Raw genomic sequence first — 19,631 nt, 5'->3', positions numbered from 1 at the left:
TTACAGTAAGGTTTGAGCGGTGCATATTCTTGAGACTAACAAGCAGGTTACTGGATGATGAAAAAGTAGAACAATCTCTCGTTTGGACTGCTTGAGACTTCTTTTGTGTTGGTTTTGTGTCACCCAAATAAATAAAGATCTTTACACACTTTCACATAGACTTAGGTGCTTCTAACAAATGAGTCATGGGACCTCTCAGGGAAACACTTCAGCAAAGTCGCTGATGTTGCATCCCTTAATTCACAGGTAATCTAAATATTTATATGTAGGGTCTTATTATTTCCACAATAATGGAATCATGGATGGAATGGTGAAGTTGGCTAATCAAAAAAAAGAAAAAAAGAAAAAAAAAAGAAAAAAAAAAAAGAAAACACTCCCTTGAAGGTAAAACTGGTGCAATGGTAAAAATGGAATTCCAAAACATCAAAATGGAAAACACAGAATTTGAGCAATAATAAACACAATTCATAGGGCCCTGTATCTGTTATCCATTTCTCCCTTTGGAATTGTCCGTTGGCTTTAGCATGTAGCAGTGATTATAAAGCACTGAACAAAATCCACTCAAAACAAGGGAAAAAATGAAGTCATTGGTATCAGTGTTGAGTAAACACTATAAAGAGCTACAGTTGAGGTTTCTATTGTCTCCTCTTTCATATCAATCACCTGGCAAGGATTTTCAATTTGCATGTGATATCTCAGACCTTGACAGGTACGATTATTTAACAGCTGGGCCTGATTCACCATCTGCTTAAGGCATTCACACCCGTGTCTGTCTGTCATCAAGGTCCATGATTAAGAATGTTGCTGAGGTTTCAGTGAGCTTCACATCCCTCTTAGATAGCAACAACTTCTTTAGTATTAAGGGCAGCAGTCACAACAGGTTTAATGGATCACACAACGATCTCTATTTGATGAAACTGCTGTTATCACGCTGTTTAATTCAAGTGTTTAGTATGCTACCTGATCAACTGTTTTAAAGTCATTTCAATGTGTCTCATCCTTCTATAATCATCGTTCTGATAAGGTGGATAAATAAAGTTTGTTTACAGAGAAGGGGAATGGAAACAATGTTGTTGACACAGGGGTTTGGTGTCAATATGAAGCTTCAGGAGGTTTCATGGTTACACAGAGGACAAATATCAGCTGATGCTACAGTATGTACATAGAAGAGAAAGGATATCGCTTGTGATGTGCTCAGACACCAAGGCCACTTAGTGGTATGCTACAATGATGCACATGCCTGAACACAAGCTATGATACTTGCTACCTGGAAACGTCAATACTTGGGAAATATGGACAGAGTTAACTTTACTGCTACAAAAAACACAAATCCTTACTGTAAATCACCAGAAATGAAGTGCTGTCCATTATCTCCAGAGCAGATATCCTTAACAGCTCTGTACATCAACTGGAAAGGTAAAGAGTGTGGCCCTTTATGGAAACATGTTTTACCAGGTTCTATTTTAGAAAAGTCTTGCACACCTCTTCAGCTCCAAACAACAATATCATCACCCCCTCACACCGCAACATCACTCTAAATATATTTGGACAATGAATTTCACGCTCCATCTGCTGAAGTTCACTCAATGTTTAGAAGAAAGAGGTGTGACTTTCCTGGTACAAACTGCTACTTCGTCTGCTGGGCAAAGAAAACTGTAAAAAGAGGCAAAAAGACAAAGCTGAAAATGTATTACTTTCAATAAACTAAAACCTGCAGCTACTTAAAAATTATCTGTCTTTCACAATTATTAAAACAGCAACTGATCATTTCATATTTTTATGAATTTTATCCTCTCAGTGGACTCTATATATGCCTTTCAGTGTCAAAATACAAACACAGACCATCCACTTACACCCAGCTAGCAGCATCCTTTCTGGTTCTACAACAGTCTGAATTCTTCAAGTCAAGGAATCAATGCACTTCCCTTGAGATCCGGGTCTAACTCAATACGCCAATAAGTCCCCACTGATTTTCCAGCACACATTCATGTGTACTACTGGCAAATTCTGCTACTTTATCCTCCAAACACCACTCAGCCTCATTTCAGCAGTCCTCTACCATGTTGAGATATGAGCATTATGAAGGTCACTTAAAGTGAGCTAACATCAATGTTGACTCCTAAGAGGAATGATGCGACTTGCTTTATTTGAAGTGTTTGACTGAATAAAGGTAAAATGCAGCCAAGAAGGGATGCAACAATGCCAAGATACACTCAGGTGTAGTGCAGCTGGGTTCATGTTTCAAGAAAACAGCCCTGAGGCGACTGCAGCAGGAACCTTACACTATTTGCAGGATGAAAGAGTCCCTGATATCAGGCTGTTTATACTGAATACTGACCCTGTCATCAGGGTGCCTCAAAAGAAACGGGATATTTTAGACTTGGGAGAATTTATCCTCTCCTCTGGGGTACAGTTTGGCTGAAATTATTTTGTTTCATGTCCATGTTTGACAGCGGTGGAACCATAGACTGACTTTAGCAATGTTGCACATCCACTGCAAGGCTTGAAAAGTTGTGCTTTCTGCAACGTCCCTCTGAGCATTGCATCAGCTTAAACAAGCTGTTTCATGACTTCTTCTGACATCTCTGAAGAACAAGACGCTCTTGCCCACAGGACGACTTTGTTTTCTCTTCCCCAGGTGTGTTGTGCATTCTGAAACTGACTTCCAGAAATGTGTGTGCCTTGCTGAATGTACAAGCTATTTGAGCCCTTTTAGTTCAACAATCAAGTAGATTTAAAATAACCATTTATGTCATTTTAGACATTTGTTCTAACCTGTGTTGTTTTTAACGATGGAAAATAATTTAGTTTAACAGGATATTTCTGCATTTATATGTTGTGAAGTACTGAACAGAGACCTTAAAATCCCAGTTCAGTGTCTCAAGTTAGGCGTTGCTCCAGGTGTGAACTTAGAATGTCACAGCTCCCTTCTCAGCACAAATACAACTACAATATCTCCCTGACTGTGGGAAAAGACCTGACCATGGCACGAGAAACATCAACATACTGACCTCAGAGTGCTGTACAAGATTCTAGGGTTCATTCAGCAAGTAAAAAACTACTCAGTCCCATATTACGGCCACCAACACATTATCCCCTAAAGGCTAACAATACAACTCTTAGCTACATATATAGGTCATAAATCTTCCTGTGAAGGGGATTTTTCACAGAATATAAGTCTGCCTTGTTTATAATCTGGATTAAATGAGCAGATGCAATTCAAAATATTTAAATTCTACATTTTGAGTTAATAAAGATGCACAGTGGCTGCCTTCTACAGGTCAAAACCATCTGCTGCAACTGAATTTTTGCTACTGGCTGATCTGCTGGCAGGTGATGTACTTGATGCATCTTTTGCACCAAAGAGCACAACAGTTACCACTTACTTTTTTCTTAAACATTTTATTAACTGACAGCTGACAGCTGAAACTCACGGGTCACTGTGGGCTCAACCAATCATAGACATCTCTGTATTACTTCAGGATTGTGGGTGGTGTAGTGCCTTTGCTAAATATTACAGATAAACCCTGTTATTCTTGTAACAAGTTTAATAGTATAGCAGAATTATACTTCATTGTTTTCCTGTTTAAACTGTCTTTTGTCAAAACTGACAATAAATTCACTAACAGCTGCAGAGCGGGGAAGTTTCACGAGTCACAGTGGTCTCAAACAACCAGAGACAATGCTGTGTGTTCCTCTAGGATTGTAGGTAATTCAGTTCCGTTGCCCTGAATTGCGTATTAATCATGTTGCTCTTAAAACAAGACTGTTAACATATTAGCTTGTGTCTTCTACATGAGCTCATCATTTACCCATTAAACTATTTTTTTTTATTGCTATAAATTCATTAGTGGCAGCAGAACACAGAAGTTTCATAGCTAAAGGCAAGCTCAACCAATCAGAGACATCACTGTGACACTCTAGTGTTGTGCTAAATGTAGTGTCGTTGCCAGAGAACATGAATAAACCTTGATTTTCTCAAAATGAAGTGGATAATTAAAAAAAACCTGTGCATTCTACATAAGCATAAACCATTATTTTACACCCAGGTAGCTTGTGATAGTTCTACCATAAGTGGTTATGACATTATGGTCATTAATCAAGCCTGAAAATGCAGCAAAGACTAAATGATGTTGTGGCTGACAGGGGCAGTAGGAAGAAGTGAGTGCGAATGTATTGTCCCCCCTCCCTCACCTAAGCTGAAACTTAGGGGTTTAGTTACTCTTTAATCATTTGAGACATTACTTAGTCCATTGTTTTGTTCCATGTTAAAAAAGAACCACCAATCAGTCAGTGGCTTTTCATTAAAGAGCTTTTGTAATGAGTTGCAGTAATTTAAGTAGCTTTAAATAATGAGTTTCAGAAATTAAATACAGTTAAAATATTTTTCAAAAGCTGACTCAGATTCAGTATGACACTGTTACTGGTTTTGTTGGATTTAGAGTTGAAGGATAACACCACTGGAAATCATCTTCATGTTGTCATAAGATGTGACCAGGCTGACAGGTGAAGTTACAATAAAGAGATATTAGTAAAAAGTTGAGTTATTACATAGCATTATTTCACTATTTTATCTCTAGTATTTGGTGCTTTATTTGCATGATAAGAACAACCGCAAAAATAACAGTTAATGAACTGGATGGTGTGCACCCATACAGACATTCAAACACTTTCCTGAGGGTCTATGCCGAATCAATGACACATGCACACACACACACTTATAGCCCCAACCATGATTAGAAACAAATTGGTTACAGCAACAGCAAAGCTTGATCAATACCCTAATTTACCAACAATCGATGAGCAGCCAGAGCAGTAAAATATTTCGATGAGTGAACAAACTGAAAACACAAGAGGAAATAAAAGAAAAATAAAAGTCTACCAAGACATTTGAACTTACTGTTAAACATGACACCCATGCAGAACAAGTGCACATGATCATACAGCCACACAAACACACTTGGGATTTATTTGTCTTTTCTTTTTCAATCGAAAGATTCCTTCAAGGACAAGAGATAAAAAGTGTATTTTATATCTCTAATAACGTTTTCATTTTATTACCTGTTCTTACTTGAGTCCTAACTTAGTTTTATCACGTCTTCTAACTTTTTATTACTGTACTCCAAGTGTGGTTAAATTGTTCCATAAACTCAGCAGTTATGTGACTTCACCGCCTGTGCAGAAATGCCAGGTCAAAAATGTCAACTGAATCCTGTACCTTGTTTTTCCTCACAGTATGGATTAGGACCTGGTCACAGCTACCACAGTACACTGCTGTTGTACATTGATTTCTCTATTAAATACATCAGTTTCATTCTTAAATGGCTGTAAGTTCGCCAAGATATGTGAAATTAAACTTACCTGCATTTTTGCTGATGAATAATAATTCAGGCCCCTGACCTAAACCTTTTTAATTTTGCACTTTAAAATATAAAAATGACCATTTTACCAAGCTGATTGTATGTCTTGTGCAAATCCACCTTAAGCTTTCTTTCCCAGATATGTTGTCCTTAGCATTACAGTAACCATGAAATGCACATACAATTACCTTAAAAACTCACACACATGCATTAAAAGATGAATAAAGAGACTCACCAAATAGTTGGCGGCTCAGACCCCTCCACTTCTAGGTAGTCGTATTTCTCCTCAGTCTGGAAGTCTGTAAAGATGACAGAGATGGTGTCTCCAGGTTCGGCCAAAAGGATCCAAGTACAGTCGGCCTGGTTACCATAGTTGCCGGGGTAACCGGGACTGGTCACCACCCCACTGCCGCCCCTCACAGTGCCCCCACATGTGTCCTCAGCTGTCAATCAAATCAGAGTGACAAATAGAAAACCTGGGTTAGGGAGAGGAGGAGGGACCGAGGGGCGGACTTTGTTTAAGTTATTATCTCTAACTGTTTGGATCAGTTATTTATGTCTAAATGTGAAGGGGTTGTCAATCAACCATCCTACCACTCAGTTTAGTTAGCCAATTTGTCAGCTCAGTAGAACTGACATTACTCTTTCAACCTCTCAGGTAGAGTAAAGGTAAGTCAGCCCAACTCCCCACCTCTCTCCCTTTTTCTCAGTTACATAATTTAAGTTGATTAAACAGACTCTCTGTGCTCTCAAGTCCTAATGTTATTTTGTGGCTTCAATGTTAGAAATGAATGACTTTTTCATGACACATTAACTGTCAAGTTACATTATAAAACCATATCATAAAAATATAGAGCTCTCACACGTCAAATGAGAGTAGATTTGAAAAATATCATAGTAATGATGATTAAATGGTCCTTTTCATGGGGACTCTCACTTCTTTTCCACTAATCAATCCTACTTACTCAAAGCCAGTTAATTCAAGAGTGGGATTTAAGGGTTAGGCTGCAGTTCCTGTCACACTCAGAGCTGCTGTCCTCTCCTCCAATTGCAAGTAACATTTTTTTTTTCCTCCAATCACAGAGCACCGCTCTCGTCTCCTCCAATCGCCACCAAGGAACTTTAAAGTCAGCTGTTTCCCAATTGGCTGCTTTAGTGTGAGTCAATCAGTTGATTCTTAGTTAGTTTTAAACATGTAGACCAGATGTGATGATAGATTTGCCTGAGTGTTTTTTTAATTATGGATCACATCTGATTGGTAGTATTTGATAGTAGTACTGATTACTGTATAACAGATAAAGACACATGGATTGCGCTGTGCACACGGCATAAATTATACACATATAATTTATACAGATACACTCACAGAGAAAAAACATACTACATTGGACCATTTCTCTCACTGGGACATTGGTTTGTGGCTTAAAGACGACTGTGCTCAATTTGCTTTCTCAAACTCCTACCTTAGAATTTAAGAATTTCAGCCTTTTTAACAAATCTTTCCTTAAAAAATATAAGGAATGCATATTGTTACTCTGATATGTATTCATTAAAGCAAATTGAGCCCAGCCAGATATCCAGTGCCCCAGTGAGATAAGGTACAATGTTGAACCTTTTTTTTCAGAGAGCGTAAACGTCCAACTGTAAACATGGTATAAATTATACCTGTATAATTTATAGATATACATAAAGAGGCAATACTGTATGTGACACACTCTTACAGCAGATGTGTTTTCCAACCCACCAGGGAGTGCAATTCAGGATGACATGTGATTTATTTTACTCTCCAACATGTCACATGTTGATATCATCAGTGTTTAGAGAACGGAGAAACACCAGATGTGTGTGTCATCCTCAAACTGCACTCACTGATAAGCTGAAAAGGCACGTCCTTTATAAGAATGTAGACAGGTGCTGTCAGGTACACATGCACGTCCTTTGGGCTCATCCAGGCGTTGATGCCTTTGGGTGGGGGGCGTGGGGGGTGCATGTACAGATGACAGAGATAAGGTAGCAGACCAAGCTAGTCTCCACCCACAGGAGAGGGAAAGAGAAAAACTGTGGTCTGAGACTAACACTGAGTAACAGACGATAACCAATAAAAATGAATAGAAACATCAGTAAAAAGATATTAAAAATTGGACGGAACAGAGTTCACTGAGTAGAGACAGGAAATACACAGAGGATAAAAGGGGAACATAAATAGATAGGAACAAACAGAGACAAACAGAAAACAAAAATATTGAAAAAGGGGATTGAAATAGAGTTGGTTCAAAGTGTATCAGAGAGGAAACAGGATGAAACAAAAGAAGTGGTTTGAAAAGAATCTGAAGATAAAGTGAGCCTTGTTCAATAGACCAGAGAGTGGAGTCGGAATCAATACATTTTTTTACTGTTCATTAGGAACGATCTCATGTCAAATTGAGTTGACCCAAGGCTGGTGACAAGAGGTGCATTGTTCCAAACTTCAGGTGCTGGTGTATTGAACAGTAGTGGACAGAAATGCATTGTTTTAAACATTTTTCAATGATTCACACAGGCCACAGAGTCAGTCAGACAGACAGACAGGCAGGCAGACAGGCGAGCACCGAGAGACAGACTACTCATTTCTCTTAACAGACATTCATTCTGCAACTAGACAGTTGAAGAGCTATGTGTAAATGACCCCACACTGCCTACCAAGACCTGCTGAGATCCTTTCACATAAGCGGGAGAGCAATGATGCGGAAGTGTGTGAGTGTCTGCGTGAGCCTCCACCAGGGGAGAGAGAGTGAGCTGCTTCCAGGATGACAGCTGTCACAGGTTTATCATGACAACAGGACGTCCACGCGCAAAGGTGGACACACACCAGCTCTGCGCACACATTGACACACACCAGCATTGCACACATACACAGTAACACATCCTCCTGCCTGCCATGCTATTGATGAGGCACTGACACTTGACTGACAAGGGGAAAAAGGCCTTGAGGTGCACTGATGTGTAGCTCTTATTAAAGAGCAGGAAATTAACTTGTAAAATAAAGAGATTACCAAACAAGTGAGCAGCTCTCATGTGCACTGGACCTTTGTTGAGTTTGACATTATGATGTTGTAGAATTAAATGCCTGCAGCCATACTATACTGGCTTGTCAGTCAAAATCCATTACTACACTTTATAGCTTCAAAAAAAATGTGTCACTACTTCAAACAAGCAAACTTGAGCACTGATGTAAATGTGGAGCAGTTTTGAAAGCAACATGAGGATCCCATGTGATAATTTCAGATGACACATGATGCAATTAGGCTCGTCTGTAATTCAGTTGTGTGTCGTTTTGTAACGGCAGGGCTGTGCAGAGGCTGCTTCAGGAGCAGCTGCTCTAATAAAAAGTGACATTTGTTAGATGTTCAGATGGGGAGGGCGAGGAGTCCACATACCTATGGCCAACACTGATTACCTTCTGTTAAATGCCTGTGCCTAAGACATGGAGGCAGTCAGCTCTGCATGTTGCACCTGCTAATTCTGGATTCAACTCAAACCTTCCTGGTCCATCAATCATGATGGGACATCTGTGTGACAGTGTTAAATATTACTGAGTCTCCCTTGAATCCTTTTTGAGGCCTTCCTTCCTTTCCTTCCTCACAGTTACATATTAATCAAATACACTAGTATTTAAGACAGTGTGCCAAAATTAAAATCAAAATGTCATAGTCAGTTACAGTATGCTCTGTACTGTTATTTCTTTTAATAATGACTTGTAGTGTTTTGATAAATTAGGTTTTCAATTGTGGAGCATCATACTATCTAAAGCCAAAAAATTGAAATTGAATAGATTAAAGATTATAGTAAGCTAAGTCTGATAAGCTTATGGCAAAAATCTTTAAATCCAATAAGCATTTAAATTAATCATGGGAGACAACGGAGGAGGCCTGAGGTCACCGCAGCCACATCTATGCATGAAGTTTGCTGTACATGAGACACAAAAGAGCAAAACTGACTTAAATTATTACAGATCAGAAGACTGAACGTGGTGAAAATCCTTTTCAGCCGTTTCAGTCAAGCTGTAATCTAAAATGCTCATTTGTAGCTACTGTGATATGGATGAGGGCTTTGGATATCTGCTGAGACCAAACTAAACCAATCTGATGCCAGTGTTAATTTAATTGACTAAATTCCTTACTGTGACCACGATTCATTGTGGCAAAGTCTGGCACACACTACAAAATTTTCGTCCTAATTCCCCCCTTTCGAAGGTCCAGTGATTGGATGGTTTCAAAGGGTATGTTGGCAGAATTTCTTGTTGTGTGTTAAGACTGATTTTTTCCCTCTCTGACCTGCTCAGTAGATGATCTGAGTCTCTCCAACTCAAGATTGTAAATATTATGCATGTTCTATCTTTAGAACTAGAAATACTGTTGTGTGGGGGAAACACCAAGGACAGAGCAATAGCCAATCAGGAAGCAAGATGACTGAAGGAGGAAGCACAACAAACACAGCCATAAAGTTAGATGGATTTCAGAGTCCTGTAAAACATACCAAGATCAAACTGACAAGGGAGAAAGCTGGGCCATAACTGACAGTGGATATAACAGGTAGCTAACAACTAGCTATATTTAGTTTGTTTACTCTGAAGCTGCGTTCCACCAAGCAAACTTTGGAGTTTTGAAAGTAGGCAGGTTTGTTGGTGTAAAAAATGTGTTGGTCATCTTGTTTCACGCCACAAACTGTAAGAGCAAAATGGTTAAATCTGTCAGTATTTGTTGCCATGTGTGGGGTCTTTCATATTAGGGCTGAACAATTTAGGAAAATAATCTAATTGCGATTTTTTCCCCAGTATTGCGACTGTGATTTGATATGCATTTATTTCTTAAGTTCTTCATTTTATGTATTTTCCAACAAATACAAGCATAAATCATTCTATAATACAACCAATACAATTTCAGATTAAACTAAGGCTGAACAAGTTTGAAAAAATATCACAATATGTAATTGTGATCATTTTGTCTCGTATTGCAAATCTGATATGAATTATTGTAAACAGTAAATCCTGACTGACTGAACAGCTGCACTGTATTTTAACTGTCTCTCAAAATGTCATTCACTTTAGAAATCTGATAAAACATTAACTTGATGGCAGCTGAAATTCAGTCACTGGTGTTTGCCTCATGGAAATCTTAGCCTGTAACACTACACAGCACGTTGACGTAATAGCTTTAGGTAACAGCAGTTTAGTTTGTAGATCATTCATTAATTCTGCTGATCAATGTTCTCATACGGTATTTTAGAGGTCAGGCAGACTGCCTTCAGAAATGATTTACGTGCTGACAAAATTTGCTGTTGTTTCTAAGTATTTTTTCCCTTTCAATCCATCACTGGGAACTTTCTACCGTATTTGTAATGCAGAAGACAAAGTTAACTGCCCCACTTCACTTCTTCTGATGCTTTGTTTAAACTCCTTGAAACATCAAACCTTGAGATGGAGTTTTGCATAAAACAGCTAGCAGCCCTAAAAGTTGTTGATGCAAGAAAGGTGAAATACATTCAAACTGCTTAGCGATTGTTGTTGGCTTCCTTCATGCTCTCCACAGGCCTACCAGAGAACTGAGGACAGTGATGTAGCATGAACACCAAAAACCCCATCTAGCTTTCCAGGTCAGGCTGGGACAAACACTGTATCTGATACCATGATCACATTGGTCATTCCTAATGCTTTTACTCTGTTTTCCTATCGGTTGAACCAATGAAAGTACGTTTTGGTAGTATGTAAGTCTGCAACTTATATTTTTTTCTTATCGGAGGATAATAATGTTGTTGCTGGGTTTTATTTTTTTTACAGTTCTAAATCATGAACTCTTGAGAATCTGAAATTAACTTAATGTTATTTTGAAACCTTTCTTGCATCCACCATTTTTAATTCTAAGACCTGTAAACAGCTGCCTGCTCCTGTGGGCGTGAGACCAGATTCAACATTATAGGGGAAAACAATGATACTGTGCTCAAAATTGTAAAAAAGGCTCCTAAGAAAAGGTAACAATGCCAGGTACAGATGCTTCAATTCTGAAAGTGGTATCAGATTTGGAAATACAGCAAACATTCCTAAGAATAGCTTTAACTGTCAATAAGAAAAAAATACTTAAAGGGGACATATTTTACCCTTTTAAGACAAGTTTATATTGTTCTCAGAGGTCTCCAAAACATGTCTGCGAAGTTTATTGCTGAAAAAACACGCCAGTATTGGATTTTTGCATGTCTAAAAACCCCTCTGTTTCAACCCTTCTCAGAACAAGCTGTTTTTGTGTCTGTGGCTTTGAATGGTAATTAGCTGTCTGACTCTGCCCCTGAACACACCCCTCTCAGGAAATGGACGCAGCACTCGTGATATTACAGACACTTTTTTTTTTTCAAAGTGTAGACTGGGATTCAAATCATCAATCTCCCAGACCGTAGTCAGCAGGGTAACCCACTGAGCTATCCAGCATCTCAGCTGGTAGCTGAAAGAATCAGTAGAGGAGGGCGGAACTTTCCTCCAAGTGGGGGAGGGCCAACAAAACCTGGGGGCGGGTGCTTAGGCCCCTGGTGATGTCACTCAATGTAAAATCTGAGAACGGCTTGTTTCAGCACACATTTTCTGAAAGGTGGAAAAAGAGAGGGGGAGGGGGAATGGATTTTTCTAATACTTGAGGAGATTGTGAACAGACCAGGGACATATATTTGTGTTAGAAAAGCCTGAAAAAGTGATTTTTGCATAATATATCCCCTTTAAAACTTAAAAAAAAAATCATGTATGTGAACATGTTGGAAATAAGGAAGATAAAGCAGCCTAAGGGGGCAAAAATCTTCTTCCATCGTGCATGCAAACTTGCCTTAATCTTTAGGTAAGTGAGGGCTTTTCTATCAGCCTGCACTGCTCTGCTCAGAGTTCTTCCCTGTTTTTCCTTCAGCAGGCAACCTGGGGAGTCTGAACTCATGTTCATGCCCCACTGACTGACCCACAGGAGGAGGGAAAGTGTGTGCGAGGATGGAGTTGGTGTGTGCTTGTGTGTGAAAGGAACAAAGAGGGAAAGAGAGCGCTAGTGTTAGCCATGTTGCCTTCATTTGTTATCACATCAGTGAGCTAGTGTTGCCCTTTTTATGCCTTCTGGTCCCTCTTACTCACTTTTTAGTTGTTGCACTACCCCCCACCCCCACCCCCGGTCTCTGCTTACTACAATCCTCCTCTTCTCTTTGCTCTTTGTGAATTATGATTTTTTTTTTAAATAGTAGCACATCCTCCCTTGCCCATCTCCATTCCTTCCTGACTCATCTTCCTCATCACCCGCCTGTCTAACTCCCCCTTTTTTACCCTTTCTCTCTCTCTCTCTCTCTCTCTCTGTCTCTCTTGGCCTGGGGTGCTTTGATCACTCCTTCTTAGCCTCCTTATCCAGCCTCTCTCTCTACCAGCCGTTCATCCCCTCTTCCCTACTATGCTGTCATCAATATCACAGTCATCTGAGGATTCCCTCTTTATCCTTCTCAGTCTCGCTGTGTCTTCTTTTAAGATCTTACTCTCACTGCGTTTCATTCTCCGTCCCTCTCTCCCTCCCTCTCTTTCTCTCTGCTGATTGATTTTCTGTTTAATGGCTTTTCTGGCCTCGTCTCTTCCTCTCCCCTATTTTCCACTCGCCGTTTCTTTCCCCCTCTTCCTTCCGTCCTTCCTTCCTTCCTTCTGTCCCATAACTCTGTTCCTTTCCTGCATCACTTTGATAGGCAGATCACTATCACTATCAGATGCGCACACACACACACAAATACACCCCCCCCACACACACACGTACACTTCAATCACAGAAGACTCAGTGTGCTGTCAGCCCCTAAGGATTATGGGCCATCTACATCATCCTCTCCTCTCCTCTGTCTTCAGGCTGTATCCATCCATCCCTTCTGCACCCTTATCTACATCCACCCACCCATCCATCAACCTCTTGCCCCCCATATGCTGTAATGCTGAATATATATAGCTATGAGTCTCTATCACTCATCACTCTCTGCGTACATTTAATACCTCAGTTTACTTGCCATGAATGACTGAACAGACAGGACGAAGCCTGTTCAACATGTGCACACAGATGATGCAGCATCAGTTTATTTTTGATAAACTTCCTCATAGTTAGAAGAGTTATCCAACTCTCATTGAATTTTGGCTGCAAATGTACAGTGAGTTTTTCTGCATAGAGGATGCAGTTTAACACCTGTTCTTAACGTCACCTCATCATGCCATTATACCAGAAAATTAAAATAAGTTGCAAAAAAATCAAAGACAAATCCTTCTGGTATTTGAAACTAGTGATAGATATAAGGGTTGTCAAAAGGAGGCCCAACCGAGTATTGAAGGCATAGAAGCCAGATGATCAACATTTCATGAAGTAAAGGCCTGAAATATTTCACTCTATGTGTAACAAGTCTATATAATATATGGGTTTCACTTTCAGAAAAGAGGGACAAAAAATATTGAACTTTTTTATGATTTTCTAATTTTTTGAGATGCACCTGTAAAGTATTGTGACTGGCTGTACCTTACTTTGATGACATGGTAGATGGCAAATGCCAGAAAGTTTACAGAAGTGTTTTTTTTTTTACAGCTGTGTTGGATAACCACTTCATTTTTCTCCTATTTAAGTTTTGCTATTGTATTTAGGGACGAAAAAATCATGGAAAGGGAAAAAGCTGGTTTGGCTGTCTGCAACAAATCACATGTTGTTTTTTATTACTCACTAAGACCTCTTTTCCTTTATCTACTTAGTCAGAGGAAGTGCCCCAAAATCTTTGGTCATGGTCACTGGTGTTCCTGCTCTAACTGTGTAATGGTCTGTTTTTATCTATTTAAATTAGTTTTTTGTGCATTCTGTATTTTCTTCCTCAAACACGAATTATTTCTTTCATTTATCTTTGATGATGCTACGTTCCTGCTCTGTGTGAAAACAGGAAATTAGATTTTTCTTCAAGAGTAGCTCTTTCATTGAAGTGCAAATAAGACAGAAGTCTAGGTTAAGACGAGTTTTCTAGTAGTGCACACAACATCCAGCTGAGCAGAAAAAGTAGCCAGCTGAGTACACAAGAGATTCAGAGATGGAATGTTTAGTACAAAAGGCTGTTACCTGAACTTGAATCATCTGCAAATGTCATCCCTATCTCAAAAACAAACAGACCCTGTTATTGACATAAACAATCAGATTTTTTTGCATTGAGTTTGGTTTTTCAGCACAAAGAGGTTAAAGCCTGTAACTCTAACAGACTTATTTTAAGTTTATTTTATATTTTGTGTAAAAGTGATACACTAACTAGTTTTCTGGCTGTATTTCTACCATGCATCAGACATGTGGGCTAAAAGCATCCTTTTATGTGGATAAGGAAAGAATCCCAATGAATAAGCTACACAACTCAGCTTTGTTCCAATTAAAGAGTATTATTGAGGCGAGTTTTGTAATGGTCATGATGAACAACTTTTTGAAAGTGTTCAAATAATCCTAATCTGAGTTTTGTGGTGACCTCTGGGATGAGGCTTTGTTAGGTTAAAATCTTTCCTGTTTCCATACTTCATCTTGTGACACCAGCCTGCTTATGAAAGATGCTCCCTCTGGCACTAAGTTATTGACTGTTACTGAAGCTCTGATGCCACATTTTGCTCATTTTTTAAAGCAAACAAAGAGCTTAATTTAATTTAGGGTGACTTATACAGTATAAATTGTTGCCATTGTAACTGAAGCACCTTTAATCCAGCCACTTTTTGGGTACCCATTGCTCTTCTCTTACTCATTTATTGCTATCATATTTCACTACCACTCCTTTAAACCTTGTTAGAAACATATTGGTTGGTGCCCTCTGCCTGCCAGCGTTGCATTTTAGATTATCAGTCACAGAGTTTAGGGCACACACACACCCACACACAACTAGTCACCATGCTGACCTTCAGCCCCTCCCACCATCTGTCCACAAATCAAAGAACAGATGCTGTCTGCCAGTCAACTAACAGCACAACATTTAGACCAATTAGGACAGAAGAGTGATTTAACAGTGAATCACCAGACGGAGACATTAAGAGAGGAGGCAGTGATTGATAGATAGATCGCTCTCATGATTATTATTCTTACAGTAGCTGTATGACCCTCTTTAACTTTAGATTACTGGTAACAGATAAAGTGAGATAAAATTTTATTCTCATTAGCCTGCATTAGTGCTTTCATTTGACCCTACTAATCTTGTTTAAGTGTAAGTATCTTAACAAATCAGCTTTTACAGCATAGATGTCATTATTTTAAGTACTGGCTACAGTATAAATGAAAACGTCTTTTGCTACACTGATATAAACTCACTTTAGAATTTCTAGTGAATAGCTTCCAAAAACTGCTCTTAAGTACGAAAACAAACAGACCTCCGCATAAACCAGCTCTCAGTGACGTAACATAGTGACATACAAGTATCCACAAAGAAAAGGGGGGGGGGGGGGGCAGGACCCCCCCAAAAATCTATCAATTTTAGTCATACACAGAATTTGACCCAATCATTCAAACCACCACTTCCCAGGAGGGTAGTTACAACAACAAGGTTTAAGGTCATTAAACTAAGACCACAGCTAAATATGAAATATCTACCTGAATGAACACTGTTGTGTAGGAGTGCAACAATATTTGTATTTGTCCTGAACCATCACAGTTTGGTTTGGTACACATAGGCACGCATCAAATATGTCCAAACCATTAAAAAAATCATTGATCTTGATTAAAAAAATAGAAGAAACGGAAACAAATGTGACACTATCTACCTGCCTGGTTTTTAAAGCCCTTTGCTCAGACTCCATGGCAACGTCCCTTCCTACATTTACATGAGCTTGTCTGTGATCCTTCACTGACATACACGAATCTGGATTTTGTATGAGTAGACACTGCACCAGCTTTTTATGTTAAATGGTGTTACAGCACACTTCATGAATCATAAACATGGTACATTGCTCTAAAATGTATTCTATTTACATCTTATGCTATATTTGTTTCTAATCTTTAAAACTTTTCTTTTTTGTCTCACGTTTAATAAATTACAGGCTGTACCAACTATCTCCAATAGAACCAACAGTTCTAAACAACACTAGATGGAACACAGTACTGATTGACTGGTTTGTGAACATCTAGATTAATAAATCTGGAACTTTTATCCACTTTCCATCCCTGGATTCTTGTTTCTGTCTTCCTATTGGAGTTTACTCCAATTTTGAGTGTGTGTGCATGTGTGTGTGAGGGTGGGGGTGGGGGGTGCGCGCAGTGTGTGTGAACAGAGACCTCGGGTGTCGGTGAATGTTAAATGTCAGCTCTGGCACCTTAAACAAATACCTGCAGACTCAAAATATTTCCAATCTTGTGTCTCCCACCTACGTAAATCCAGATACCCTGCTTTCATGCTTTTTACTTCCTGCTTTGATTGCATGTGTTCAACAATGGTACACACATGCTACTTTTCAAAACTTATTTGTACACCATCAATGAACTATGATAATGTATAGCAGGGAAAATATATATTTTCTACTGCACTAGTTTCAGTTTTCTAGGATCTTATGTTTTCAAAAAGCCATGCTACTTTAAATGCTGCAAAATAACTGTTCTTTTAATAGAGCAGCTGGTGAATTTTTTAATAATATGTACAATCTGGAGATTTATTGATAGATAGTAACCGGAGGACCCTTTTTATCTCTTAAGCTGTATATTGACGCACCCGTACCAGGTTAAACATGAAGGTGATCTGATAAATGTTCCTGCCAAAAGAGGAAGCTGATAATGCAAATGTGAGCTCCATTACAGACATACCAAGGACATAACTGTTCAATTCTCCCAAACATATAATGGTGCAGAATCACAGAAAACATGCATAAACATTAGGCTTAACAGTATAAAAACACCAATGTTTAAACCACACATCAGTACTTCAGATCCCTCTGGCTTTGAGAACATACACGAAGAGATGTTGAATAAAAATGCAACTGTTTAAAAGGAAATAAATCTATGGTGTTCTTTTAACCTTTGCTGAGTGTGAATAATAAAATAATGTAATATGATTGTTGTGTTAGAGAGGGCATGGACAGGGCAAGAGACACAAAATGATGAAATGAAATAAAGATGACACTTTGAAAGAAGGATCTGTCCCTCTAAAAAGAGAAATGTTAGATTACTGTCACCGAGTATAGTCGCAGTAATAAGGTACTGTCAGAAAGGATTGGATAGCAAAATGCCACACATCTCCAGTGATGTCTTTGAAAAATGCTCATGAAACAAAACTTCCAAATTGTTTCTGACAGGCCATCTGGAGTCTGTACAGCTTTGAGAGTGTCTCTACAATGGATTCTGACATAGTTCAAACACAACCATGAAGCAAGATCAGTGTGCCTACATGTTGTTAACATTTTGACCCTCATAATCAATTCATAGGCAGAAAGATGCTGATCAATAATAACAGGGTAAAGTTTGCAAGCTGATCACACAAACAACCTGCAAACCACATCACGCCTCCTCAGAGTATATACATGACCTTATTTATGCTTTCCATAATCAATACTTGGACATGTACATAGAAATCAATAATGGAAGAAAGAAGATATGCTGCAAGAGTTCAACACCACAAAGGTGACCTGCATTTAGAGAAAGTTTTTCCTTCAGTGCTTTGGACTGAAATACAAAGAACGAAATCCAAACAGACTATAATCAATCCTGACACCCTGCATTAAAGTTGCAAAAGGAGAAAATGTGTGAATAATGCATTTAACCTTTTTAGCATGTGCATTTAACTCTTGCCATTGAGATTAACTGTGATAATTTAGCATGGGCAAGGAAAAGGGGTATAAAGGTATATTTTACATAGAGATGCACTGATTCAACTTTTTAAGCTCTTATACTGATACAATATTTGGGCTTTGGGTATCTGCTGTTACTGATACTGAAATCCTAAAATTGTTATCACAATCAGTCCCACACCATGTGTAGTAGCATCACTCACCCTCTGCTGTCACAGGAGAGCTACACTGTATGTGCAAAGTAGCCCACACTCCTGTGTTGTCCATGGCATTTTCATGTTGTCTCCAGTATGTTGTCCATTACTGTCATAATCACACATTTACTTGTTGGCAGTTGAAATTGAGTTGCTGGTGTGTGATACAAGAAAAATAGTTCCCATTCCATTTGGCTGGAGCTGGCCAGAGAGCTATGCCATGTTTTCAATTCATGCTTGTTTTACAATGTTGTCTTGCTGTCTTCTTCAATGCTCTGTTGTTTCAAATGCTGCTCTTCCTGTTTTTTTTGTACATACTTACCATATTTTCCGGACTATAAGTCGCTGCGGAGTATAAGTTGCATCAGTCAAAAAATGCGTCATGAAGAGGAAAAAACATATATAAGTTGCACTGGACTACAAGTCGCATTTACTTAGAAATTGACACACCGTTGTCCGTGCTTTGATAGAGAGGCAGGTACGTTGCATGAAGCAGTAACACCAAGAAGGCCTGCCTGCAAAGTCATTTATATTCATCTCCTTCGCAACTACCAGGGTGTGGAGACATAACTGCACCGTTGACAAGCCTCTCCTGGCAGCACGTTGTTCAAGCAGCCATCTGTGGACTCGTTCCTCCAGCTCTGGCCATCTTGCTTTCAACCCACGATTAGCTTTCTTTGTTTTCTTCATTGCAGTAAGAGTAACCTCTGCTTTTCACCAGTCCCTCACAAGTTTCTCACTCACTCCAAACTTTCTTTCTGCTGCTCGATTACTGTTTTTGTTAACTTTTTCAGTGGTACAGGAGCAGCATATAGTTGTCATAAGCCTAGAGCGCCCTCTCGCGGCTGTAGACGGTAATGTTTACTCCTTGTGCATGTCAGTCAGTATGGATTAACATTTAAAAACATGTTAAATTACATATATTTTGATATATAAGTCGCAACTGACTATAAGTTGCAGGACCAGCCAAACTATGAAAGAAAAGTGCAACTTATACTACGGAAAATACGGTATTCTAACCTCTGCCTGTGACTGAAGTGCACAACCCTCAACATAAGCATGCAGGCCCTGACTTGAAACAGTTCTTTTTCCTAGCAAGGAGGTGGTCCTAAGTACTGGTGCCAGATTAAGCACTGGCTGCAGCCCTGTAACTGGCTTGGTGGAAAAGGGTGCTGTGTAGTAATAGCTCCAGGTATCTGTGGTAAAGTTTATAGCTTTCACACCCATTAATTCTGCTCATAACATCATACATTCTTGTAGAGGTCAGGCAGAGTTGCTTTACAAATT

General features: G+C 39.1%; 1 protein-coding gene across 1 annotated transcript in view; it reads right to left on the bottom strand.

Moving 5' to 3' along the window:
• The window catches only part of csmd3b (CUB and Sushi multiple domains 3b), a 367,690-nt gene that overhangs the window by 215,617 nt on the left and 132,442 nt on the right, over positions 1–19,631 (bottom strand). The window contains exon 5 of the mRNA XM_041808608.1: positions 5,596–5,803. Coding sequence (XP_041664542.1) covers positions 5,596–5,803 — 208 coding nt within the window. The remainder of the gene's footprint in view (positions 1–5,595; positions 5,804–19,631) is intronic.

The sequence above is a fragment of the Cheilinus undulatus genome, linkage group 16, assembly GCF_018320785.1.
Source record: "Cheilinus undulatus linkage group 16, ASM1832078v1, whole genome shotgun sequence".
Taxonomy (NCBI): domain Eukaryota; kingdom Metazoa; phylum Chordata; class Actinopteri; order Labriformes; family Labridae; genus Cheilinus; species Cheilinus undulatus.
The sequence above is the reverse complement of the archived record's forward strand: the minus strand, read 5'-3'. Positions and strand labels throughout refer to the sequence as shown.